Raw genomic sequence first — 27,988 nt, forward strand, 5'->3', positions numbered from 1 at the left:
GTATCTGCCAATTTTCTCCCTATGTTCATCTAACCATTCTTAAGTTCAGCTGTTTCAGAGCTAATTGAACATTGGATACATCTTGGAGGCGACACAGTTAGGTTCCCACCGAAGGTACTACCTGGAGCGCTTTTAGCACCCTCTGCTGAGAGCTGATCATGTGGCCTAGTAATTTGGAAGCAAAGTAAATTGCCACCCTTCCAACTTGAGGAGGAGACTGGCTGGTAAAAGCATTAATTATAGGATTATAGGAGCAAGTCCAAGGACCACAGCTGGCTTGGCATGTGAACCATGGTATATCAAAGCTTTGAATCTTCTCCCTAAGTCGGTCTTCCAAAGTGTGTTTTTATTTGAGGGATGTAAATTTTAATTCCCAGTCATTCTGGCAGAACCTTGCTACATTAAATATCTGCATGCTTTCTGCATAGATACTAGAGCATGCTGGTACGCTGAGGAGTACTATCTATCTATATATGCTCAGTGAGAGATATCTGAGATCAAATCGCTGCTTTTAACACCAACATGTCTGGATATATTTTCCTAGAAACTATCAATGAATTCTCCTAGTCTGAAATAATGTAAGGAGACACTATTTTGGGGTCATTATTGTACTGGTGCTCTTTCAACTCAGAGATAAGGTTTGTTTATGAGAAGATAAGAATTGCCACAGTGGTCAGAGCAATGGTCTATCTAGCCCAGTGTCCTGTCTCTGACAGTGGCCAGTACCAGAGCTTCAGGGGGAGTGTACAAAATAGGGTAGTTGGAGTTATCCACTCTCTCAGCCTCTGGCAGTCAAAGGTTTAGAGTTGCCCCAAACAGGTGGCGTCCCTGCCCATCTTGGCTAATAACCATTGATGGATCTGTCCTCCATTAACTTATTTAGGTCTGTTTTGAACCCAGTTATACTTTTGGCCATCACAACACCCCATGGCAACAAGTTTCACAGGTTAATTGTGCATTGTGTGTGGAAAAAGTACTTCTACTTGTTTGGGTTAAACCTGCTGCCTGTTAATTTCATTGGGTGATCTCTGGTTTTAGTATTCTGGGAAAGGGTAAATAATACTTCTCTATTCACTTTTTCCACGCCAGTCATGTTTTTGTGGGCCTCTGTCATATCCCCCCTTACTCATCTCTCTTCTAAGATGACCAGTCCCAGTCTTTTTAATCTTGCCTCGTGTGGAAGCCATTCCAGATCCTTGGTCAATCTTTGTTGCCTTTCTCTGAACCTTTTCCAGTTCCACAATATCCTTTTTGGATGGGACAACCAGAACTGGGCACAGTATTTAAGGTGTGGGCACACCATGGATTTGTACAGTGGCATTATGATATTTTCTGTCTTATTGTCTATCCCTTTCCTAATGGTTCCTGACATTCTGTTTGCTTTTTTTTGGCTGATGCTGCACAATGAGCTGAAGTTTTCAGAGAAGTATCCACGATGATTCCAAGATCTCTTTCTTGAGTGGTTACAGCTAATTTAGAAGTTGTCATTATATATGTGATGCTAGAATTATTTTTTCCAATGTGCATTACTTTGCACTTACCCATGCTGAATTTCATTAGTCCTGTTGTTCAACCAGCTTTGTGAAATCTCTTTGCAACTCTTTAGAGTCAGCTTTGGACTTAACTATCTTGAGAATGTTGTATCCTCAGTGAACTTTGCCACCTCCGGATCATTAGAGACTATGTTGAATAGCACTGTCCCAGTACAGATCATTGGGGGACCCTGCTATTTATCTTTTTCCATTGCAAAAACTGACCACTTATTCCTACCCTTTGTTTGCTATCTTTTAACCAGTTATTCATCCATGAGAGGACCTTCCCTCTTGTCTCATGACTGCTTACTTTGCTTAAGAGCCTTTGGTGTGGGACTTTGTCAAATGCTTTCTGAATGAGCAAGTATGCATTCTCATCTGGATCACCCTTGGCCAGATGCTTGTTGATACCCTCAATCACTTCTAATAGATTGGTGAGGCGTGATTTCCCTTTACAAAAGCCATGTTGTCTCCTCCCCAACAAATCGTGTTCATCTAGGTGACTGATGATTCTGTTTTTTACTATAGTTTCAACCAATTTGCCTGGAATTGAATGGTGTGGAGCTAGTGAATAGGGAAGTGTTATTTACCGCGTCACATAACACAAGAACCAAGAGTTATCCAATGAAATTAATAGGCAGCATGTTTAAAACAAACATAAGGAAATACTTCTTCACACAATGCATAGTCAACCTGTGGAACTCATTGCCAGTGGATGTTGTGAAGTCCAAAAGTAAAACTGGGTTCAAAAAAGAATTAGATAAGTTCGTGAAGGATTTGTCCATCAATGGCCATTAGACAAGATGGTCATGGATGTAATCCCATGCTCTGGTGTCCCTAAATCTCAGACTGCCAGAAGCTGGGACTGAATGACAAGGGGATGGATCACTTGATAATAGCCATGTTCTGTTCAGGGCTCTAAGGCAGGGGTCTCCAAACTATGGCCCACGGGCTGGATCTGGCCCAGGGCTTCCATTTGTCCGGCCCTCCAACCAACAGGGGAGAAGCGAACAGCTGAGTAGGTATGCCAAGCAGGCAGGGGGAGGGGCCGTTGGCAGCAGCTCACACAGGGCAACAGCACAGCTGAGCTGTGCAGAAGGGTGAGTGCCTCTGGGAGCCAGTGCCCACCCAAAAGGGGAGCCAACTTAGGGGAGAGTTGCTGCTGCAGCCGAGCAGGCACGGACCCCTGCCTTAGAGTGAAAAAACAAGCCAGATGCTTAATTACATCTCCAATAAATGGAATAAAGAAGATGGAAATTAACAATTTCATAATGGTTAAATTTTAACTACAGCACTAATAGAACCAAGCAGTCCCAACCAACAATGGGAACCTGGAGCTTCTCTTACCAAAGTGCAGCCAAACTTTCAATCCTTGCATCCAATGAAGTGAGCTGTAGCTCACAAAAGCTTATGCTCAAATAAATTTGTTAGTCTCTAAGGTGCCACAAGTCCTTTTCTTTTTTCAATCCTTTGTCATTTTCTTCAGCAGAACAGGCACGCCTAGCAGGCACAGGGAGAAGAGCAGACCCAAAAAGGAGAGCCTGATTTAGAATTTAATGGAATACTGACACAGTAGAGTAGCATTTTTTTTAATGATTTTGCATATATTTGCATATATTTAATTTCTTTCACAGTCGCTTCAGCCCACGAAGCCCCTTCAAAAATCTAATATGGCCCTCATCTCATAAAGTTTGGAGACCTTTGCTGTAAAGCATCTGGCACCAGCCACTGTCAGAAGACAGGATACTGGGCTAGATAGACCACTGATTTGACCCATTGTGGTCATTCTTCAGTTCTTGTTCTTGTGAAACAGCTTATAAAATGTGTATGAAGAGTTGAATTTCCACAAAGCTTTGGTTCTGAGGTTTAGTTGGGACCCATCTGTAATTAGAGGCCCCTAAACAGCAAAGCACATGCTTAAGTCTCATTAAGTTCAGTGAGATTTCAGCATGTGCATAAGGGCTTTGCTGAATAGAGATGGATTTAAATATATGCTTAAAATTAGCACATGCTTTGCAGATTTGGGGTTATACTGATAAAATTACAACCTTATGAACAAATGCATTAGCTTGCCTGGTGCTTGATATTCAACAGTGCTTTCTTTAATGTAATATGCTGGACAAAGTAATGCTGTTTTTTGTGTAGAAGGGGCAAGTGGAAATTTGTTTTGAGGATTTATTGTTAAATTATCTTGTGGCTCATTAATAGGAGGATGAAAGGGAGGACAATGTTAGTGCAATAGACCATTGGGATAAAAATCATGAGTAAACCATGTGCTACGTACTCTACAGTGTAAAATGTTTGTCTTTGGTTAGTATTTTTTATGGCAGTTGGCAAGTTTTTTTTGTCTTCATCTGGTGTTTTATTAGAGCACTGTGAGATATCAGTTTCTACTGAATCGGCTTTTGCTTGTTAATCCGAGCTTCCAGCTGTAACTAGTGCAGTTTATAGAAAGATATCTAGTAAATCAACAAAACACCTGATAAAGATTAAGGGCCTTATTTTCATTTACACGAAGGCCTCTTTATACTATTGCGACTGTAAAGGGTGTAACAGAAATTTAAACCCAATTTAAGTCCCCTTTGCACTTCCAGAGCTGTGTAAAGAGGCCACAGTGTAAATGAGAATAGGCCTGAAGAGATTGACACACATCATAAGAAATGTTGCATCAAGGAAATTATAATGTTATACACAGTAGTAGATATGTGTATTTGATCATGTTGTGCCAACTACAGCAGGGATGGACTTGTCCTGTAATAGATGGGGTGATTGCTTTGGGAGATAACAGCTAAACTTGGGGTAAACCATGTTTATATTTCCAATTTCTTGTTGTGCTTTTGGTACAAATACACCTCGTGTGAAAAAGAAACATTTTAAATATATTTGTAGCTATAAGAGCAACTCCCATTTTGCCACTGTCCAAATGTGGGACAAAGACCTAAACTGAGGGGGTACTGTCACACTTCAGGGGTGCAATCCCAATCAAAGCCATTGGACTTTCAGATATAATTAGACAGACATACATTTTGGTATCCATCACTAGACAGACGCAAGGAACCAAAGCTCCTGCAAGCTCAGAAAGATGGGTCCTTCAACCAAGGCGGGGTGGAGGGGGGTGGGCTCTGATGTCTCTAGGAACTGCATATAGGTGAGGAGCTGCTTAGGCAAAGATCTTTCATCTGGGTCAGCACCTTGTACTCCAGTGGAAGGTCCGTACTATGGGAAAGTCAGACGTGATTGGGAAGAAGAATGATTGGTGAGAGAAACCATCTAAAAAGTCTAAAACTTAATCTAGCAAGGTACAGGCCTTGTTTCAAGAGGCCGGAAGACCTCCTGCTGTCCTGTGGTCTTCCCACCCTCTTGCTGATTTCAATGTAAATAGGGCTTCTATTGTTTTTGGTCATACCTTGCTTAATTTCACTGGAGGCAGACAGATAGCTGCTTTCTCTCCTGTGTGGGAGAGACCTGTTTTTCCCTTTCTTTGGAGACAAGACTGTAAAGCATAATATTAATGAGTATCCATGTAACAGGGTTCAACTCACCACCCAGCGCCTCCCTCTGGCTGTCCTGGGAATTAGCTCTCGGCCATTCCAGTGCACCTTCAGCTAGTGGTGTCATGCCTGCCGTCACTGCTGTCTACACTCTTTGGACCTGCATCACTTCCCAGACTGCAGTGTCCTCTGGCTGTGCCTCCACGCTGGTATCTCCCCGCTTCCAGGGGACCAGCAGTCCTTAGTCCCGCCACTTGCCTCAGCAGCCAGCTGCAGTCCAAGGTCCAGCCCCTCACCTCAGGGGCAAACTGCAGTCTGGATACTGGCCACTCTCTTCATTGGCAAGTGGGGTGCAAGGGGAGGGGGGACCCAGGCCCGCCCATTACTCTGGGTCCCGACCCAGGAACCCTATAGCTGGCAGCCACCTACTGCCCTCCTCCAACCTGCTGCCTATTTTCCCTGGGCCACTTCCTCCATAGCCCTAGCACCTCTCAGCCCTTTATATATGGCCCTCGCTGGCCCTGATTGGTTGCTCCAGAAAACCTTCCTTCTATTGGTGGGCTCAATAAGCCCTTTTCTGATTCATGGGTTCTGCGCAGCCTCCCTGGTGCTGCTTTTAACCCCTTCTTCTCCCTGTGTGGTGAAGCTGCCCCCACCACAATCCATTGAAGTGAGCTGTAGCTCACAAAAGCTTATGCTCAGATAAATTTGTTAGTCTCTAAGGTGCCACAAGTACTCCTTTTCTTTTTGCGGATACAGACTAACACGGCTGCTACTCTGAAACCTGTCCTTATGCAGTGTTAATACATACAGTTCACAATGATACAAAATATCACATTCGTTATACTTTTATAACACAGGAATATTGTATACAATCATTTGATTCAGTTGCTCATCACTTGAAGTTCAGATCCCCTGTCTTTATAGCTTAGATAAAGTTTCTCTTCCCTGCTGCAGTGTAGACACCAAACTGTCTCTTCCCATGCTTGTTAGCTTGATAGCTTTGTTGACCTGATATGTAAATAGACCTTTCTTTGTCTCTGCCTGAGTCAGAGAAGCAAAACACATTCCTTTATCTAGGGCAGACCTGATTGCCAACTCCCCCTGACATGCCTGGTTTAAATACACTTTAGTCATAATTACAGCATATATCCAGAACTCGTAATGCACACCCCATACACACATCACACAATGATGTTAATAATCAGTGAGTTATTAGTTTTCCAATTATATATTAGATACAGATGTTAACATCAATGAATTGGGGTATATTGAACTGGTCAGGCCAGTGGAAAACCGAGAAGTCTGCTGCTTGCCAGGAGCTAAGATTCGCGATGTGATGGAGAGACTGCCGAGACTCATCAAGCCCTGGGATCGCTACCCCTTCCTGCTTCTCCACGTGGGCACCAATGATACTGCCAAGAATTACCTTGAGCGGATCACTGCAGACTACATGGCTCCGGGAAGAAGGATAAAGGAGTTTGAGGCGCAAGTGGTCTTCTCGTCCATCCTCCCCATGGAAGGAAAAGGCCTGGATAGAGACCGTCGAATCGTGGAAGTCAACGAATGGCTACGCAGGTGGTGTCGGAGAGAAGGCTTTGGATTCTTTGACCATGGGATGGTGCTCCAAGAAGGAGGAGTACTAGGCAGAGACGGGCTCCACCTAACGAAGAGAGGGAAGAGCATCTTCGCAAGCAGGCTGGCTAACGTAGTGAGGAGGGCTTTAAACTAGGTTCACTGGGGGAAGGAGACCAAAGCCCTGAGGTAAGTGGGATACCGGGAGGAAGCACGAGCAGGAGTGTGTGAGAGGGGAGGGCTCCTGCCTCATACTGAGAAAGAGGGGCGATCAGCGGGTTATCTCAAGTGCCTATACACAAATGCACGAAGCCTGGGAAACAAGCAGGGAGAACTGGAAGTCCTGGCAAAGTCAAGGAATTATGATGTGATTGGAATAACAGAGACTTGGTGGGGTAACTCACATGACTGGAGTACTGTCATGGATGGATATAAGCTGTTCAGGAAGGACAGGCAGGGCAGAAAAGGTGGGGGAGTTGCACTGTATGTAAGAGAGCAGTATGACTGCTCAGAGCTCAAGTATGAAACTGCAGAAAAACCTGAGAGTCTCTGGATTAAGTTTAGAAGTGTGAGCAACAAGGGTGATGTCATGGTGGAAGTCTACTATAGACCACCGGACCAGATGGATGAGGTGGACTAGGCTTTCTTCCAGCAACTCGCAGAAGTTACTAGATCGCACGCCCTGGTTCTCATGGGAGACTTCAATCACCCTGATATCTGCTGGGAGAGCAATACAGCGGTGCACAGACAATCCAGGAAGTTTTTGGAAAATGTAGGGGACAATTTCCTGGTGCAAGTGCTGGAGGAACCAACTAGGGGCAGAGCTTTTCTTGACCTGCTGCTCACAAACCGGGAAGAATTAGTAGGGGAAGCAAAAGTAGATGGGAACCTGGGAGGCAGTGACCATGAGATGGTCGAGTTCAGGATCCTGACACAAGGAAGAAAGGAAAGCAGCAGAATACGTACCCTGGACTTCAGAAAAGCAGACTTTGACTCCCTCAGGGAACTGATGGGCAAGATCCCCTGGGAGAATAACATGAAGGGGAAAGGAGTCCAGGAGAGTTGGCTGTATTTTAAAGAATCCTTATTGAGGTTACAGGGACAAACGATCCCAATATGTAGAAAGAATAGTAAATATGGCAGGCGACCAGCTTGGCTTAACAGTGAAATGCTTGCTGATCTTAAACACAAAAAAGAAGCTTACAAGAAGTGGAAGATTGGACAAATGACCAGGGATCAGTATAAAAATATTGCTCAGGGATGCAGGAGTGAAATCAGGAAGGTCAAATCACACCTGGAGTTGCAGCTAGCAAGAGATGTTAAGAGTAACAAGAAGGGTTTCTTCAGGTATGTTAGCAACAAGAAGAAAGTCAAGGAAAGTGTGGGCCCCTTACTGAATGAGGGAGGCCACCTAGTGACAGAGGATGTGGAAAAATCTAATGTACTCAATGCTTTTTTTTCCTCTGTCTTCACGAACAAGGTCAGCTCCCAGACTGCTGCACTGGGCAGCACAGCACAGCATAGGGAGGAGGTGACCAGCCCTCTGTGGAGAAAGAAGTGGTTCGGGACTATTTAGAAAAGCTGGACGTGCACAAGTCCATGGGGCCGGATGCGTTGCATCTGAGAGTGCTAAAGGAGTTGGCGGATGTGATTGCAGAGCCATTGGCCATTATCTTTGAAAACTCATGGCGATCGGGGGAAGTCCCGGACGACTGGAAAAAGGCTAATGTAGTGCCCATCTTTTAAAAAAGGGAAGGAGGAGGATCCTGGGAACTACAGGCCAGTCAGCCTCACCTCAGTCCCTGGAAAAATCATGGAGCAGGTCCTCAAGGAATCAATTCTGAAGCACTTAGAGGAGAGGAAAGTGATCAGGAACAGTCAGCATGGATTCACCAAGGGCAAGTCATGCTTGACTAATCTAATTTCCTTCTATGACGAGATAACTGGCTCTGTGGATGAAGGGAAAGCAGTGGACGTGTTGTTCTTTGACTTTAGCAAAGCTTTTGACACGGTCTCCCACAGTATTCTTGCAAGCAAGTTAAAGAAGTATGGGCTGGATGAATGGACTATAAGGTGGATAGAAAGCTGGCTAGATTGTTGGGCTCAACGGGTAGTGATCAATGGCTCCATGTCTAGTTGGCAGCCAGTATCAAGTGGAGTGCCCCAAGGGTCGGTCCTGTGGCCGGTTTTGTTCAATATCTTCATAAATGATCTGGAGGATGGTGTGGATTTCACCCTCAGCAAGTTTGCAGATGACACGAAACTGGGAGGAGAGGTAGATACGCTGGAGGGTAGAGATAAGATGCAGAGGGACCTAGACAAATTGGAGGATTGGGCCAAAAGAAATCTGATGAGGTTCAGCAAGAACAAGCGCAGAGTCCTGCACTTAGGATGGAAGAATCCCATGCACCGCTACAGACTAGGGACCTGCAGCAGTTCTGCAGAAAAGGACCTAGGGGTGACAATGGGCGAGAAGCTGGATATGAATCAACAGTGTGCCCTTGTTGCCAAGAAGGCCAATGGCATTTTGGGATGTATAAGTAGGGGCATTGCCAGCAGATCGAAGGACATGATCGTTCCCCTCTATTCGACACTGGTGAGGCCTCATCTGGAGTACTGTGTCCAGTTTTGGGCCCCACACTACAAGAAAGATGTGGAAAAATTGGAAAGAGTCCAGCAGAGGGGAACAAAAATGATTAGGGGACTGGAACACATGAGTTATGAGGAGAGGCTGAGGGAACTGGGGATGTTTAGTCTGCAGAAGAGAAGAATGAGGGGGGTTTGATAGCTCCTTTCAACTACCTGAAAGGGGGTTCCAAAGAGGATGGCTCTAGACTGTTCTCAGTGGTAGCAGATGACAGAACAAGGAGTAATGGTCTCAAGTTGCAATGGGGGAGATTTAGGTTGGATATTAGGAAAAACTTTTTCACTCGGAGGGTGGTGAAACACTGGAATGCATTACCTAGGGAGGTAGTGGAATCTCCTTCCTTAGAAGTTTTTAAGGTCAGGCTTGACAAAGCCCTGGCTGGGATGATTTAATTGGGGATCGGTCCTGCTTTGAGGAGGGGGTTGGACTAGATGACCTCCTGAGGTCCCTTCCAACCCTGATATTCTATGAAACTCATTACATGATACCAGTGAGCCTCTGGCATTAGGAGGCTTATATGGTCACAGGGACACACAAAATTAAAATTTAAAATCCAGTGGGGATTTCTTCTTCTAGTGCCAAGGACTCTTTCTATAAGCTCAGTTTTGTCATTCTTTATTTCTGTTGTTAATATTTTTCAACAATAAAATTGAAAGGGACACCAAATTGGAGGCACATTGCTTATTTTAGTCCCATAGTAGCCTACCAAAGTTGGTAGGGACATGTCTACAAAAAGTGTGTGTTCTGTTTTTGGTAAAGGAAATATTTTATGAAGCGAATTGTTGATTCAGATGTGAAAGACCAATCCCAAACAGGTATGTCCAAGGTGCGCGTAAACAGGTGTGTATATAATCCCACTCAGCATGAGCATGTCCTGTTACTGAAACTGACAAACAGGGAGTTAAGCCCTGTGTTTAAGATGCCACGTTGCTGTGCTAATTCCTCAGCCTCGGTTTAAAGACTTTATTGGAAAAATAAATCAATTAAATAATATTGGGACTCGCAAAATAAAGATTTAATGGGTTTCAGTGGCTGAAACCCCACTGGCATTTAGCAGTTTCTTGGGAGCAAAGTTTTTTGTGGTTGTTTGTATGCATCTGGGAATCAAATCTTGTATGATGTGTGAATAATTTTTGTAAGCTTTATGACTGTTGCTGCTTCCTATAAGGCGTTGCTGTGTTAAGATCTGCCTGTTAAGTGAACCAGGCAGGGCGACTTGCATGTGTTTTACTGTTAACCATAATTAATGGAAATGAAAAATGAAGTAATAAATTAAAGAACAGCACACTGCACTTTTTTTCTGTCCAGTGCGAATGAAGGTTTTGGAACAAAGAATCTGTGTCTCAAACGCTGGTTAATCAAAGTCTGATCACTTGGATACATTGAAACATTCCCTTCCCCTCTGCTCCTGTATTATAAATATAAATGAAAGTAGAATAGTGAAGGCATACACTATTTCTTCTATTTGACTAATAGTTTAGGGGCCTAAATATGGGTTTAAGAACCTAACTTTAGGCACCCAGAGAAATGTTGGCAGACGCTTTTATTTGATGGGGAGGGAAAGGGATGAACCCCGTTTTCGTGGATCCAAGCCCAGAATATTCCAGCTGCACTCTGCTCTTAGATCTTTGCTAGGGCAGGCGAAATGGATGTTTTAAGAAACACAGAATCATTTCTGGAATTCCCTGGTATTTCTGGAAATCCCTCTCTTCCGTATATGTATTCTGTTTTCTTGTCTGTTTGTTTTAATTCAGCCTTTGCTAACCTGTATTAATTTCCATTTTACCTTGTAGTAATACGTAGGAATCCATTTGGAATGGACATCTGTTGTCGGAAGGGGTCAAGAAGCCCGCTCCAGGAACTGTACAGTCCCATCCAGGTGAGTGTATCAACTTCGCAGCCCATCCAACAAACACAGCCTGTATTTACTTGCAGAGTTTCGGGTTTTTCTTCCCCACAGCATAATCGTGTTCATCTTGCAGGGAGGGGAAGGGGTGGACCCTGGGACCTGCACAGCTTGAGCTAAAGGACTATGTCTTCTAGCTGGAAGCTATAGCAGAGTTTTGTCCTCTGTAGATCAGGTGACAGTGGGTTACAATGGCACTGCTGTAAGACAGTTTTGTTTTAGAGTTCTAATGTGGATGGACTTCCAGCTAGCCCAGATGGCTTTTCAGTCACAGCTGGTTGCAGGTATGCAGTCCAAACAAGCTGAATATTTTATAGAGCAGCAGATCATGATATCTTTACACTGAATGCTACGTCATACCATGATTAGTCCCACTGAAATCATTGAGTCTACTTGTGAGGGAAGAGACTACTCAATGTGAGTAAGGATATCCGGAGTTCTTCTCACTGTGACACCCAGAGCGAAAAAGCATCTCAATTTCAGGTCTCCAATTTCTGCTGCTTCTCACTTAGTCCCCATGTGCGTGCTGAATTGGCTTATTCAAGCACAGCACTTCCTGTTGGCAACTGAGAGGAAGTGCAGCCATTGCGAGAAAATGGCAGCTGACTTTTAAGCATACAGTATTTATTAAGGTTTAATAGCTGCCTATTTTATATTTATACCCCAGTTAATACATTTTGTAAAAGAGAGCTAGCTATTAAGGAAAGTGAGGTTAACTCATTAGATTTAACAAGGCAGTAAATGTTTCAAATACTTGTTGATTACGAAAAGAATCGGTATACAGTACACGAAATAAGTGCCAAGTTATTTTAACACATTTATAAAGTATTCTCAACAATCTAAAGATACAATATCTGTTATGCAAAGGAGTAAAGTGCAGGCATCCAATAATCTTGTATTTATTAGCGTACATTAGTTTCCTAATTAAATCTCAATTCTACATGTGGCAGAGAACACGAATTTACCAATTTTTGTAATAATGCTTGATACAAGTGATGTACAATCAATGGTGCTAAATGGAAAGTGCATGCTCCATAAGAACAAAGATGCTGCAAAGGAAAAATAATAAACTCTTGAAAAGCTTTTACAAAAGGGCTAGTGGGGAGAAGAAAGTTTTGTCTATTGTGTCTGGGGTCTGCTGTGCAGCAATTGAAATCTTCTTGCCATTTAATGGTCCCATTGCCAGAGGTCATCCCGTAAGAAAAGAACAGAGGAATACCTCATAGGGTGTTAATCTGATGCCTTGCAAATTTGGTGAACTACAGGTTTTCTAACCTTTTGCAAGCAGTGAACCCAGCTGGCAGCTCCCCCTCTTCCTTTCTACGTCTTGATCAAGAATTCTGTCAAGCATTAGAATTCCTTCCCAATCTCTCTTTTGGAGGGAGCCCGAAAAGTGAACGTCTGAATGAGTTCAGCATTTCTTGCAGCCAGTGTTGAACTAAGCCGATGACGTTTTTCACAGGCAAAAAATTTCCATCAGTACTTTGGCCTCTTCTGTTCTTAGCATGTAAAAAAGGCAGAATATTCCACTGCTTTTTGGACTGGATTTTATGTGCGGCACATGGTTCAAGAGTATTCCAGTAGACACTTTACTGTTAGCATGCAGATGTATATATTTCAGGGAAATGATAACAGTAAGAGACAGTGGGTGAAGGGGGAGATATTAACAACAAGCTGATTTGGGGGTCTCCACTGAAATATTTTATTTTATTTCTTTGACACACGCACCCCTCTCTCCCCCCCTCCCCTTAAGTCACAGTTACATTCGTATCCATAAGAAGGAAAAACATACTCTCTACTGCCTAGAAGGTAGCAGGATAGGAAGGCAGATCATGGTTTGGAGCAGCGGTTCTCAAGCTGTGGGTCAGAATCCCCCAGGAGGTCCCCCAACCGTTGTCAGGGGAGTATGAGCGTACTCTTATCCTTTCTCTCCAGTCCTCTGCTGATCAGTGACTCACAAGTGGGTATTCGCCCACAAAAGCTTATGCTCCAATACTTCTGTTAGTCTATAAGGTGCCACAGGACTCTTTGCCACTTTTACAGCTACCCCTCTGATACTTGACATACAACTCAGAAGTCATGATAATTGGGGGAATAGAAAGTTTTGGCCAAGGACAGCAGAACAAACCTTGTTCTCTTATGAAAAATACCATTGGATGTTTAATACTGTCCAAGTATATCATAAAGGATTGCAGGTGTTAAGGGCTCAGCCAGAAAATGGCACACACATGCACACAAAACCACAGTAATCTGTTTGGTATTCAGTTTAGCTACCTTTGTAAGATGAAGGGCTATAGGTACTTGTAGCTCCAGGGAATCTACTCAATTCAAACACCAGACTAAACCACTGAAAGAGCCCCTGCAGCAGTCTGGCTTTGGCTAGATACGGTTGTAATTCTTTCAGTGTATGCAACTTTAAATATTTAGTTTGTCCAACTAATGTTTTTATTACAACTGCATGTTCTAATAATCAGAGAAACCCACTGGCTAGTTTGCTGCCTTCACCTACAGAATGCTAAAGTGCAGCTCTCAGAATTTTCCAGCCTCTGTTAGCTAATATTGTACCTGGTACTGCTCTCAGAGTTGGTGTGAATGCTGTCGTCAATGGAAACAGAAGCAAGCAGGATTGAGCCCTCTGGTAATAAGAGCGATAACTTTACTATTGGGTTTAGATAGCATCATAATCCATGAGAGTGATATTCCCGTAGCTAATACAATCATGCCATTCTCAAGAAAGTTTTCTTGTTATATGTTTGGCACAGAGATTGTATTTAAAAAGCCCGATGGAGATGCATTGATTTACACCAGGTGAGGGTCTGGCCTGTAGTATCTGCTATTCAAACATATACCAGTGTATTTGGTCTGCTCTTTTCTTCTTTTATGGAGTTGCTAGCAGATGCTGTGTTTTCTGTTGAATCTTTCAGTTCAATAAATGATTGTAAAAATAGTTTATCTTTATCTTGCTGGTTCAACTCCAGAGGGGACCAAACTTTGTTGTTGTCTAATGGATGTCCAGTGGCCTACGCGAACTGAGTTTAGATGTTTCAGTCCAGTGCTCAGTGGATAGGTGCCCTCATCACAGAAGATCGCCACCGTAGTGGGCTTTAATTGACATCCTTTGTTAATAGCTTCATAAGAAAAGTAAAAGATTGAATGGATATAGATAGAATGAAATTCACCACTCAGTAGAGGGACCAGCTCAAAGTGCTTGCCTTACTTAAGTGGGTGCACAGCCTTGTACTGGTCCCACTGCGCAATCCCACAGATAGGAACAGGCTTCTTGCCCCGACACATGGTCCCTCGGTGTCAGGTTTGAAGTATAATAGGAGGGCTATATGTGGGAAGTTTGCCCTCCCTGTGCTGTACGTATTCTGTGGACAGAGGACTTCATTTTTGGGGGGCTTTCAGTGAAGGACTTTCACATTCACGAGTACCACATTAAGGCAGTATAGTCAAACTTTTGATGAATTGACAAAACAGAAAAGACTCATTCTGTCACATGGCTCCAAAGGGAAGAGGGAGAGGGTCCAGCGTCAGATGACTAGTGATATTGCATACTCCTGGGGGAATTCTGCACCACTGCGCAATGCCGAATTTGTGCAGAAATTATTGTTCTGCGCAGAATTTCCTCTCCCCCCCCCCCGCCCCCAAAATGGGCTGCTGTGCTGCTGGTCACCACTAGAGGCTGTTGGACCCAGCAGAGCGCAGCTCATAAATAGAAGACATTGTTCGGGGGGAGGGAAATGGAGCTGGAGGTTCCGGGTAGCTGCAGTTCCTGGTATGTCCTGAAGGAAGGAGGTGGTGTGCAAGAAACTCCACACAAGCCTGGAACCCAGCATGAGGCTATTTCTCCCTCAGGATCCCTGGGCTCTGGGTGATAAGGGGATGCAAGTATTTGGGCTGCGGGGCTCACAGTAGGGCTCTGGGAGGTAGTGAGTGCAAGTGTCTGTCTGTGGGGCCCCATGGCTGGGCTCTGAGATGTAGGGTGTGTGTGTCTGGCCCACCAGCTGGGCTCTGTTGGTGGGGGGCAAAAGGGCAGAGAAACAGGAACTGAGTTGTCATAGGGGTTTAACTCTCTACTCCTGGGGGAATTTTTTGTGTGTGTCTGTATTACAGATATAGTTGCTAACTGGTATTTTGAAACAAATTACCAAAATAATTGCAACTGGCATGATTAGGTGTTACTTTGACAAATAAAATATGCAGGATTTTAAAATATTGTGTGCAGAATTTAATTTTTTGGTGCAGAATACCCCCAGGAGTAAGTTGCTGCACTATGAGTGTGTCTGGGTGGGGGTGGAAACATAGGCGTAACTGAACAAGGACTAAGAGCCTTGCATGAATGTGGCATAAACTCATTTTGTAGCTTGTTCTTTGTATTTCAAACCCCAGGACTTTTAAAAACATGGGTAAACAAATATTTGCAAAGCATATTCTTAGAAAAATGTTACATGCCACAGTGTCTTGTAATTACATGACTTTGTCCAGCCCCAGTGCTCTAAAAATAACAGTTAATTGCAGATCAGCCCATTGAGCTCAAGTCACTGAAAGTTCAAAATGAGCCAACAACATATTTGGGCTTGAGCACATCAGTGGGTGACACTGATCTGTTCAGCCCAGTTGAAAACAGTACCAAATTGTGAGCAATTAATAGCTAAAATGGACAAAGTGTTAATTGAGGGGAAAATGCAAGATAGGGCCCATGATCTTGCACTTTTGTGTAGGCAAAAATTCATACTGAATTCTAAGGGAGTTTGGCCTGCATATAATCTCCTCCCGCTATCGGTATTTATTCTTTACTCCTCACCTACAGAGAAAAGCACTGGTCTACGTAGAGGCTGCAGGATCAGGTCCTGGACATTTCCATGCTTCAATTTCTAACCTTAAATCTCCCAACTTTCATTTGAGAATCACGTGTCTAGTTAACCATGGGTCAAACCTTCAGTGATTTTTGTTGTTTTCAAAAGATGAGTCCATCCATTAAAGAGCTGGACTGCTAGGAGGTTATGTTTTGGTGAGGCCTGAGCTGAGCGCCCAACCATTAGCCAAAGCTGATGAAGCTATGCAGCGGTCCCAACGTGGACCCCACACTGCCTTGTGTCCTGACATTTTGTTGGACTACTGGTAGAGATGAGCAATTTCTTTTCTTTTTTGTTGTTCTTTTTATCACATCCTGCTCAATGGCCCAAAGAAAGCAAGCTGATGCCTTTGAGACCATACCGTGATTATGCAGCCTCGCTTACCTCAGACCTCAAGTGTTCCCTTTCTGGAGGTGCTACATCATCACCCCTGGATCTGGCTCTCTGCATAGGATCAGTGTATGTCAACCCAGACCAGCCATAGTCACTTCCATCTGAGTTGATAATTTTCTGTTCTTCTCTGGCCCACCCACCATAAGGTGACTCCATGGGCACTCATACCTGTTGCTGGATGGATGATAGCTTAGTGATCGAAGCTTCATTTCTAGTAATACCAAGTTGCCTTGGAACTACGGGTTCAAATCCCAGCGATGTCAACTCAGCTCATCATACTTCTGACGTAGATGCATTGGTTACCCTATGTAGTTTACTGTGTGTGATGAGTTTGGGATCTTAAAAAGCAGGGTTTGGAATCTGAAACCCCCCACCCCACAAAGTGCTTGTGATATTTGAAAGATCTCTTGGTACTTTTGGTGAGAGGATGGAGTTGTGTCCATGCCCTCAGCCAAAATTTTTCCTCTCCTCACTTGGCTATGGCGTGCTGTGCACATGCTGGCTGCCATATTCCACCCCATGGGTAACTGTGTGTCAAATCTTATTATAAAAGCCCAGAGATGGGTACTGTGCAATGCAGAAGATTACAGAAGTTCCAATGTGTGCTAAAAACCAAGAAATTAGGTGCTGCGCATCAATAGGTTCAAAGACAAATTGTTGTAAATGTGCACATGAATTTGTTGTGTGTAAGCTTTTATATGCCCTGCTTTTTACCAACAGTGCTAGTAAGTAGAATCACAACGCGTGCCCATAAGACACAGGACAACCTCTTACTCCTGTTTTTACATGCAGATTTGCTCTTGCAAATAACAGTAACTTGGTGAAAGCAGCTCATAATAGCTATTGTTGATAGAGAACATATAAAAATTCAACACGGGGCAAGAATGGGGAGCTCATAAAAACAGACAGCATACTATGCCAAACGCTGGTCGCTTAATCCTATCGCTACAGACCATCAGGTAAATTATAGCAGTACATCTAATTATCCTGTGCTGATGTAGCAGATGTCCACCAATGAAAGAATAATTAATTGATTTACTCCAAGGATGACTCCTTATGCAAATATATTACTTACTGTCATGCTTGCAAGTAGTAGAATACAGCTGGCTGGCAATGAAATACTATGTTAACCTTAGCATAAGCATAACATTCGTGAAAGTACTTTATTATTAATTACAGATTACAAATAAGAGCTCATTTTAGAAGTTAGGGAAATCACTGGGGGGGTGTGTGTAATGGCACACACCTCTTGCACACACCTCCCCTTGGCAGAGCACATGTGCCAGTGCTTTCTCTCTGCCTAGCAGTGAGTCTTCAGCGACTCAGCCCTCCGGCTGAGTCTCACATAGTCTGTATATTGAAATAAAAAACAAACTCCTTCCAGTGCTACAAATCCAACAGGCGTCTCTTTCAGTGCCCTCTGTAACATCTCTTTATCTGCAGCCCGGATCCCTGGGCTTTCTCCTCTATCAGTCCAATCACAACTATACATACAAAACGATAGGGTCTAAATTAGCTGTTACCAATCAAGAAAGAGATCTTGGAGTCATTGTGGATAATTCTCTGAAAACATCTGCTCAATGCACAGTGGCTGTCAAAAAGGCTAACAATGTTAGGATCCCTTAGGAAAGCGATAGATAATAAGACTGTAAATATCATAATGCCACTATATAAGTCCATGGTATGCCCACACCTTGAATATTGCGTGTAGTTCTGGTTGTCCCTTCTCAAAACAGATATATTAGAATTGGAAAAGATACAGAGAAGGGCAACAAAAATGATTATGGGTGTGGAATAGTTTCCATGTGAGGAGGGATTAAAAAGGCTGGAACTGTTCATCTTGGGAAAGAGACGACTAAGAGAGGATCTGATACAGGTCTATAAAATCGTGAATGGTGTGGAGAAAGTGAATAAGGAAGTGTTATTTACCCTTCACATAACACAAGAACCAGGAATCACCCAATGAAATTAATAGGCAGCAGGCTTGAAACAAACAAAAGGAAGTACTTCACACAATTCACAGTCAGCCTGTGGAACTCCTTGCCAGAGGATGTTGTGAAGGCCAAGACATTAACAGAGTTCAAAAAAAACCTAGATAAGTTCATGGATGATAGGTCCATCAATGGCTATTAGCCAAGATGGTCAGCAACGCAACCCTGTGCTCTAGGTGTCCCTAAACCTCTGACTGCCAGATGCTGGTACTGGATGATAGGGGATGGATCACTTGATAATTGCCCTGTTCTGTTCATTCCCTCTAAAGCAACTGGCATTGGCCACTGTCGGAAGACAGGCTACTGGGCTAGATGGACCATTGGTCTGACCCAGTATGGCCGTTCTTGGGTTGATTTACCTTTGGGACTATTGCAAATGTCCTAAACACAAAAGCTGCCAATTGCTGACATGAAGACAGGTGTTTGTCACATCCTCCTCTCTGCTCTGTAATAAGTGCTCCAGTACCGCCAGCCAAATGGCTGCATCCCAAGCCCATCTCCCAGCTCAGATCTCTTAACTGTTCATACTATAACCTCTCCTGGTTTGTTTCTGGCAATGTTCTCCATGGTATCCGGGAAATGAATTGCATTTGTCAATACATCTTCAATCTTCTGTAGTTTTGCTAGACAGATGCTTTAACTCTATGCTGCCAATTCATAAGTCTCATGCAACAAGGAAAAACAATCCTCTCTAGCTCCAGGGAGTCTAGCTACAAACTACCTATCCCTAATGGTCTGTAATGTGTCCTAATAGGCCCTATTAAGAAAACAAGGGAAGAAAGACATTCAAAAACTATCTACTGAGACTTGCAATTTGCAGTTATCTAACTGAATTTTGGTATTAAAGATTAAAAACATTAAAGGTTAAAATTGCAGTTTTGTCCACAATGTCTGATTCCCCAATTCCCTTTTTTTTTTCACAGATGTGTCACAACTAATGTGCAACCCCAGGGGCTGAGAGCTGACCTTTCAGATTAATTGATAGACTTCTTAGCTCTTTCAAACATCAGTTGTCTCAGTAATATAGCCAACTGTGTCTGACTCAAGATCTCTACAGTAAATGTGAAGCGCTAAATATATGACCACTCCTTTGTAAACACTGTGGACACAACCAAGCTAAAATGTTGTTGTCAGTGACCCCACAAACTACATGGCTGCAGAAGCTGCTGTGTATTTGGCAGTACTGTCATATGGAAATAGGTGGTATCAGTCTGGGGTGGACTGCATCCAGAAGGATGTCTGTTTTCATTGATTTCATTTTAAAACTGCTGAATCATTTTCTTTGAGGAATACACAACAATTACCTTGTTTTCCATATTTATCCATCCCCATCTTTCCAGCAGCCTGTTCTACCGAAGAGGTGGGAAGTAACCAGAGTGGGGTGCCAGAAGCTGTTACTCCATGTTACTTAACTGACAGTCATTTTAAACGCTGTTCCCACTGAAACAGGTTCTACCAAGGTTTCCAGGGTCAACGTGGACCATGTTAGAACCATTGTTCTTTGTGAGTTTCAGATCTAGATTCCTAGTGAACTAGAAAAGTGAGATGAAAAATCTGTTTCAACCTAGTTTTAGCCCATCTCTACTATGTGTGAACCCGATTTAGCAAGATTTTCAAACATGGTTCCTCTGCAAATGCTGACTGAAATGAAAGGTTCATCTATACTACAATAGCAACCAGGAGGGCACCTGGTTAGAGTACTGTTGTCCCCAACATGCTTAAAACACAGTTCTGTCCCATACTGGGATGGGATCTAATCATGTTTTATCTGTGTCACCAAATTATGGTACAGTGTTGGACAGAATAGGGTAGTAGTGGAGTTTAGTGGCATTGTTAAAACAAGATAGTCTCATGTATACTCCAAGGAAGGACCATGTTTTAATTGGGGGACAGTCAAGTTGCAACCTTAATTTCCCAACTTGTCTATTCAGATCATAGTGAGAGGGAGACAGGAATGGAGGGTGAAATCCTCACCCACTTGAATCAGTGGCAAAACTTCAATGGGGCCAGCCTTTCACCCAGAGAATCTAATCAGGATCTCCCATCTGACACATGATAACACTAAAGACTAATGGGTGTTCATTACAGCAGTTACTTTGCCTTTCTTTTTCACAGTTCATGACATACTGTTGCACTAGAAAATGTTGTAAAGTTTAATTCTGATGCTGAAAAGGCTCCCAGACCCCCTCCCCATAGTCAGATTATTATAGCCAAACCAAAGAGTTGGCAATTTACAATGCTCTGACGGTCATGGGTTTTTCCAGGCACTAGAAATACACACAGAGGGGTGTTACTTTCCTTCAAATTTTAAATCACCTCTGAGCAACATTCAGACTGGAAAGTACTAAAGTCCATCACAGCAAATCAAAACATTATGTTCAAGTTTTGGGATGCATTTAAAGAAATACAGTATTACTGCAGCCAAAATTACATTAAGGGAATGCACAGTCACACAGCAGATTGGCAAGGACTCTGAAGTTAACTAGCAAATTGATACCCTATTGTAGATATATCTCCTCCTTCTTGTAAATGCGGAATGCCACCTTTAGATCATTTTGGACAAGCATCTGGGGATAAGTAAAAGGAAATGGGTGTTAATTCAATTAGATGATAAAAGACAAATACACAGGCTGCCATGGGGAATTGACATCAGTTGCTGAAACAAGAATTGAGTTCTATATCTGGGAGAAGACTTTTTCATCTATTCAAGTCATGCTTGGCTTTTGCCATGCATATATTTTACTTGTGAAACATCAGTTGGCTATTTACATAGCAATATGGTTAAATGTCATATTTTGGGACTGAAGCCTTGATGTCAGTAGATGGATGGAATGCTAGAGAACAGATGCACAGTGTTAGCTTTCAGCTCGTTTTGATACATTAAATATTCATAATCAGCACCGGTGAGGGAGAAAAGAAATGTTTCATTGGACTGGTACATTGAAAGATAAAGCCGTGGAACATTTCCAAAGTATAACATCTTACTTAATGTAAATTGAATGAAGGTCCCTGCGGTGAAGGTGAGACGCAATATTAGTTCGTTCTACAATTGCTGCTTTGCTGTCTTTGATGGATTGCGTTGCCAGTGACATCACTCTATAAAATCATAACTAAGAATTTACTGTTCTGAGTCACTTATATAGGAAGAGCATAATTTTATTTTCATCGCTTTGGACCTAAAAAAGTCACCCCATGCACACTTTCATACACTCTAACAGACACTTTTAAACATTCTCTGCAGTGCACATATTTATAGCCAAGCAACAAAAAACCCTTCCCCATCCCATGTTTCAAACGTGGGCACCCTAATAAGATCGTTTTATTCCATATTTTTGGATGCTCGCATCAGACCTTTCCCATGTATATTTCCATTTTACAAATGGCTTGCTACCTATGTGAGAACCCAAATGCAGGATGGAGAGGCCTTATCAAGCACCTGCCTTTGACACGTGTCACCACATTGTGTGTAAAAGATAAATGGTTTGTACATATAGATGTGTGTCTGTGCGTTAATGCATATGAGTATTACAGGTGGCATTCTCAAGGGTAAATAACATCCTAATAAACCACAACAGGGTTTGCACTAATAGGCTATTGGTGTATTATGAGGAGCAAGGCCAAGTTACATCAGACACACACAAATACCCTGCTAGTGCCCAACAAAGAACTTAAGCAAATGCTTAACTCTAAGCATGGGAGTAGTCCCACTGATTTCAATGGAGCTATACTGACCTACACAGCTGAGGGCTAGACTGTAGTGATTGCAGTAGATGGTGCGTTAAAAGAGGCAAGAAGGCCACAGACTGTTGTTGAATAGGCAGCTTTGTGGCAGGGGACAGGTTAAAAAGGTCACTTTTTTTCCTTCTGGCCCCTGCCTCTCTTTCCCTCTACTTTGAACGCTGCCTCTGTTATTGTCCCCAGCCCCTAACTTTTTTCTCTCCAACCATTTAGCTTACTAGGAGTAGATTTTTTTTTGTATTTATTTTTTGCCGCTAATGAGATGCCAGCTGTGCATAAGGGTGGACATCATCAAAATACTCAAGCAGCCAATGAGGGAGTGACTTTTGACAATGTCAAATCAAGTAGGGGAAGGAGGGGATTGTCCTTCTCTAATGTGATGGTCTTGGGTTTTTAAAATCCACCAGTGCAAGAACAAACCAGACACACAGTTTTTATTGTATCTGCTGCGTAAATAGAGCTGTGCACCATACTTTCTTTCTGCCCCACTCTCTGTCCCCTGTTCCTTTCCTGTGGCTTGTGGAAAATGATGTAGGTTTTACCGGGAATCTAGCAAAAATTATGCCAAGAATCTAACTATAGTTTGACTCTCTGTGACATACCAGGATTATAATTCAGACTAGTGAAGGGCTGTGTCACCCCTGCCCTGCAACCTTGTGGTGCTTTACAATGCCTTGCTGTAGCAGTTCCCAGCTGGGCTGCTCACAAACAGCCTTCCAGCAGGTGAGCTACACCCAGAGTATCTGTGTGTAACTGCAGCCTGACAGCTACACACTGGCTCTCACCAGTCTTGGCTATGCTGCAGGGTAACCCCCAACACACCCCCAGTTGTGGATCCTTCCTAGAAATGTATGTCCTGTACTGCCCAGCCCTCTCTTGTACTGTACAAATATATTAAGTCTATTATTTCTTTAAGGGAATAATATGGCATTTTATTATCTTAATTAGTTACTTGGACGCTTCAATTTAAACACACTGGATTAGATAAAACAGTAAAGCAAGTTTATTAATTACAAAGAGATTACTTTATACTCACTTAAAAGCTATGAGGCATAAAAGTTAGAAATGGTTACAAGAAAAATAAAAATGAAAACATTTACTAGGATCTGTTTAAGAAACTATCTTAGTTACAAAGCAAACATTCTCACCCCATGCTCCAGCATTTCACTGACCAAACTCTCAGGTCAGGATCCCTCCCACGAGAGTCAAATGGTTGTTTCCTTTTGTCTTCCCAGGTGTGGAGAATGAGGTGGGCAGAGAGAGAGTGAGAGGGGAGCCTTGAGGTGTTTGTCCCTCTTTTTTATAGTTTTGTCCTCCTCTTGAAAAACATTTCCAGCTGAGAACCAGGAGACAAAGAATCAGTGTAGAGGGACATTCCCTGCTGGTTTTTTTTCACCTGTTTGAACTTCCTTTGTTTTCCCTCCCTGCTTGATGACTCTGTTTACTGCTTAAATGCAAATTAAGGCAAACACACATTTTTTTCCTTTGTTTAGGATAATCCTGACTTCTGCCTGGGCAGGGCTGTTGGGTTTGGAACATGTGTTAATAACATCATACAAGGGAATCTTGTAACTTCAAGTACAATATTGCCACACATATTTTATCGGGACAATATCGACTAGCAAATTATGAGTTTATTGAACAAACGTTATTACTACAGTGTGCAGGGTGTGAATACAGGAGTATATTCCATCATACCTGCCTTTCCGTAAATGTAGTGGAATTTGAAAAATGACCTGCATACAATTTGTGACTTTGCTCCACATTTTGGAGGTGGCTGTTGAACACTCAGTTTTGAGAGCGGAAATGTAGGCACGTTAGAGAACACAACACAACACATGTTCTGTATGCAGCCCTCTTATGGCCACACGACCCCACGTTTGCAAACATGCACACGAGTTTGTACATAGAACTTGGTATTTATGGGCCTGATCCAAAACGCACTCAAGTCAATGTTTCTCCAATGGGCTTTGGATCAGACCCTTATGTGTAAATACCAGAAAAGGGAAAATGACTGCAATTACTGCATGGGCAAATGCAAGTTTTTTCCTGTATTACTGAAGCTACGTTGAGCTTGTGTAGTGCGTTCTATTTAAGGAAATCAAATGGGATTAGACATGTTAATGAATTGAGAATCAGACCACCACTGTGTGGTAGATCATTATTATCGTCCTCATTTTGCGGATGAGGTTAATGAGGCAAAGCGGCCCCTGCACAAGGTCCTTCACACTGCCTTACCCTTCTGAATCAGCCTTAATAAGCCAGCTTGGAGGGGGACATTGGGTAGATTTATGGATGGGCTTTTGGCTCTGTGCTTGTGTGAATCCAGTAGCTCAAACTCGTATGTTTATGTGGGAGAGTGGCTTCAGGCTACAGAACTGTTCTGTCACATGAGTTCAGGGGGTGAATTCTACCCTGAACTTGGCTTAGTCACTTAGGCAAAGTTCAACTACACTGTCTTTTTCTTAAGATGGGTGAATTTCACATGGAGAGAGTCTTAACCGAAGTCAAACAGGGGAAGCTTGTGGCAGAATTGTGAATAAACTCCAGGACACCTGGCTCTCGGTCCTCTTCTTTCTCCACAAACCCATCTTTCTTCTTTTTACATTTGCTGGGTACACTCACAATTTTGCAGGCACTCTGATTGTGCCCTGTTTTGACAATCATAGTGCCCAGGACTGGCAGTGCCACTTTAATTTGGGCTATTTGTGTCAGTAGGGACAAAAAATATTGATGTGAAAGAAAATAATTACCTTCTTACTGAAGCATAAATGATCTTGAAACAAAATACGCAGGCTAAAAAGACCTGAATCCTTAGTCAGGTTTAATTAATTATTAATTCCTACTCCTTCTGACATTATCAATGTAATTAAATTTGTGGCTGAAGAAGTGATAAGATACTCTCTATCTTCTGTTAAGATATTGAATCTCTCTAAACAGCCAGTGGCAAAATACTGCCATTTGTTATTAGGAACTAGCCTACTGATGTGCAACTTCACATTCTATCTTTTGCTAACAAGCTGATGTGACACAAAAAATAAGGCAATAAAAATCCATATATGCATCCAGCTATTTGAATGCAAAAATGCAGAACTTAACGAAACCCAAAAGAAACTCACTAAGGTCTTGGGTAGTTGGCTGTTCAGGAGCTATGTATTACAATTGTGTTGAATAATAGCTCTAGACTATGAGTTTGTACAGTCAGGTCCTTCAGGACACAACGTATAGCTCCATATTTATGTGACTAATCAAGCAAAAATGATTATTGTGCAAGGTATTTGCAAGAGACTGATGACTGGTTCAGAGGACTAGACAGCTTGAGTTGCTACTGAGGGTCATTAAGCTCAGTCAGTCACTCCTCCCCGGAAAGTGCCCTGTACGTCAGTCAGTCATTGCTATTTTAAAAGCATGTTTAAAATTACCTTCTGTTAGCATAATGGAAATTAAAGAAAAACAAACGAAAACTTGTGGATATAGCATGCTTGTGACATCAGATTCTAAGACCTAAAGAGGCCTCAGCTGCTTGGGATTTGAAGAGGATGGTGAGAGTACTTTCCATTCCATGATACTGATAGTGTATAGGAATACTGTATTGTCCCTTTAAATAGTTTGTGAGCACTGCTGTGATGCTCATTGTGTTCTCTGTTGTATAAATCACCAGAAATGTATGCAGCAGCAGTATGTATGGAGCTAGGCCTGGCATGTTTGTGTATCTTTAGAAACCATAGTTATTGGGACCCAACTGTGCCTGCATGGTTTCTTGCTATTATTTTTGTTGTGTAAAGAGGCCAGAAAACCTCTGAGTTTTGCCAATGAGGATGGGATGCTAAATCAGGAATGCAGTGGAATAGAGAGTGACTGGAGAGGCCAAGTGAAACTAAAAGGAATCTGCTGCCACTGGGACTGTCAGTAAACCGCTCATTTAGGAACAAATTATAAATGTATTACTATCAGTACCACCAGCACTAAATGTGCAGCATGTTACAAATTACATCTGAGAGCTGATTAATGACTTTCCTTTGGATAATGTCTCAGAGGCATCACAAAAATATCTGTAATGGTCTGTACATCCTGGCAGCTTCAACAGCATAGAACAGTGAGCGTCATCGGATGGCTCACAAACTATTTAAAGGGATAGTACCCTGTTCCTCATACACTACACTACTAGAAGGTTTTCACTGTGAGGCACGAAGGCTAAATTATATTCTGGCAAAGGTATAGGTCATTGGGTCTGATCCAAAGTCCTATGAAAGTCAGTAGGGTCTTTCCTCTGAGTTTAGTGGATGCTGGTCAGGCCCTTCATGCCTTGTGCAACAGGAGCTTTATGCAAAGGCCATTGAAGTCCTTGGAAAGATTCCAATTGATTCAAATGGGTTTTGCGCCCAAAATGATCACAGCTGAGGAAGTTTTCCATTTGTGTAGTTTGTATTTATAATGTAATAATGGCTGCTGCATTGATCCTTAAGAACTAATGGGCGTTCACTCAGGTTTAGTCATATGTAATGTAATCTAAATCCTTTAGTATTGAAATGTTAATGATTTAATTGACTCTCAACTATGGTAATAATAATAAAAGCATTTTTAGCAGAGTACAGTGCGGTTATGCATCTTATTATTAATTATGGCTGTCATCAGTTATTGATATTACCAAAAATGTTACTGTGAATAAATAAGTGTAAATCTCGTCTTAGGGCTTAATAGAGAAAATTAATTGAATAAACTCACAAATGACACAATGAGGTGAAGAGAGAAAACAATTTGTCCTTAATTGTGTCAGGAGGTTTTAAAAATATTTCAGCTGGGATATTACTGCATGGGATTGGGTTCCACAAATGGCAATTTAGATGATCTGAATGAGATTCTAATGCTGGCTTTGCCTCTGAGTCATTCTGTGGTCTTTATCAAGTCACTTCACCTGTGTCTGTTTCCCCGTATGTAAAATGAGGATAATACTATTTACTCACCTGCCTCCCATGGGAGCAGTGAAGATTTAATTAGTTAACGTCTGTACGGTGCTTTGAACTTAGAAAGCACTATTAAAATGCATGTCTAATTATGGTTCTGGGTATAAAGTGCATATGTACCAAAACTCAACAGTTGACTGCCCTCTGGGTGTGTCTCTAAGTACCTTATTTGCCTGAATGAAGGCCAAACATGTGGGACTTGGCATCATGAATAGATGTCAAGTGGTGCCTTCTTCTATATTAGGACACATAACAATGTCATAGCACCAACCAATCAGTCTCTGAAGAGGCTGAGATAAATGTTATTCTAAGTAACATTCTGAGGCGGGCAAAATTAATCTTGTGATTATTAAAGACTTGGACAAGCACTACAGAGTTGGATATATAAGGGAATACACTCAACCTACCTACAGGTTTTGCACCATTTGTGTCCAGACTGGAAAATATCAACAAGTTGGACATTCTTGAATGAAACCTGGCAGCCTCTACTCAGCTTGTGCTGACATAGGTTGATGTAAAGCGATATGAAGTTCCTAAAATAAATAGGTTTTTGAGTGTATTCATCTACCTTTGATTTTTGTCATCTCCTTTAGTTAAAATGTCTAGTTCTAATGTCAAAAACAATGCTCTAATATATACACAAAAATGTGTGTTAAATGGAGCCTGACATTGTTTAACAACAGAACACGTATCACCTGGCTGGGTATACAGGCTGGCTTTGTTCTTGTAGTGCTCCAGCAATCCAGCTTTGAGCTGGAGAAATACTTCTGAAAAGAGAGAAGAATTGTCTCAATTTTAAAATTAAGTGGCTAATCGATATTCATTCATTTGGTATGAAGTGCAATAATGTTAATCACCATAAATGAATTGTTCATTAATGTGAATGTAATAC

General features: G+C 42.3%; 1 protein-coding gene across 2 annotated transcripts in view; it reads left to right on the forward strand.

Annotated features, from left to right (window-relative positions):
- Positions 1-27,988, forward strand: part of CHST11 (carbohydrate sulfotransferase 11) — a 231,025-nt gene that overhangs the window by 98,253 nt on the left and 104,784 nt on the right. For both annotated transcript variants that reach the window (XM_077807544.1, XM_077807546.1), the window contains exon 2: positions 11,039-11,124. In XM_077807544.1, coding sequence (XP_077663670.1) covers positions 11,039-11,124 — 86 coding nt within the window. The remainder of the gene's footprint in view (positions 1-11,038; positions 11,125-27,988) is intronic.

The sequence above is a fragment of the Eretmochelys imbricata genome, chromosome 1, assembly GCF_965152235.1.
Source record: "Eretmochelys imbricata isolate rEreImb1 chromosome 1, rEreImb1.hap1, whole genome shotgun sequence".
Lineage (NCBI taxonomy): Eukaryota > Metazoa > Chordata > Testudines > Cheloniidae > Eretmochelys > Eretmochelys imbricata.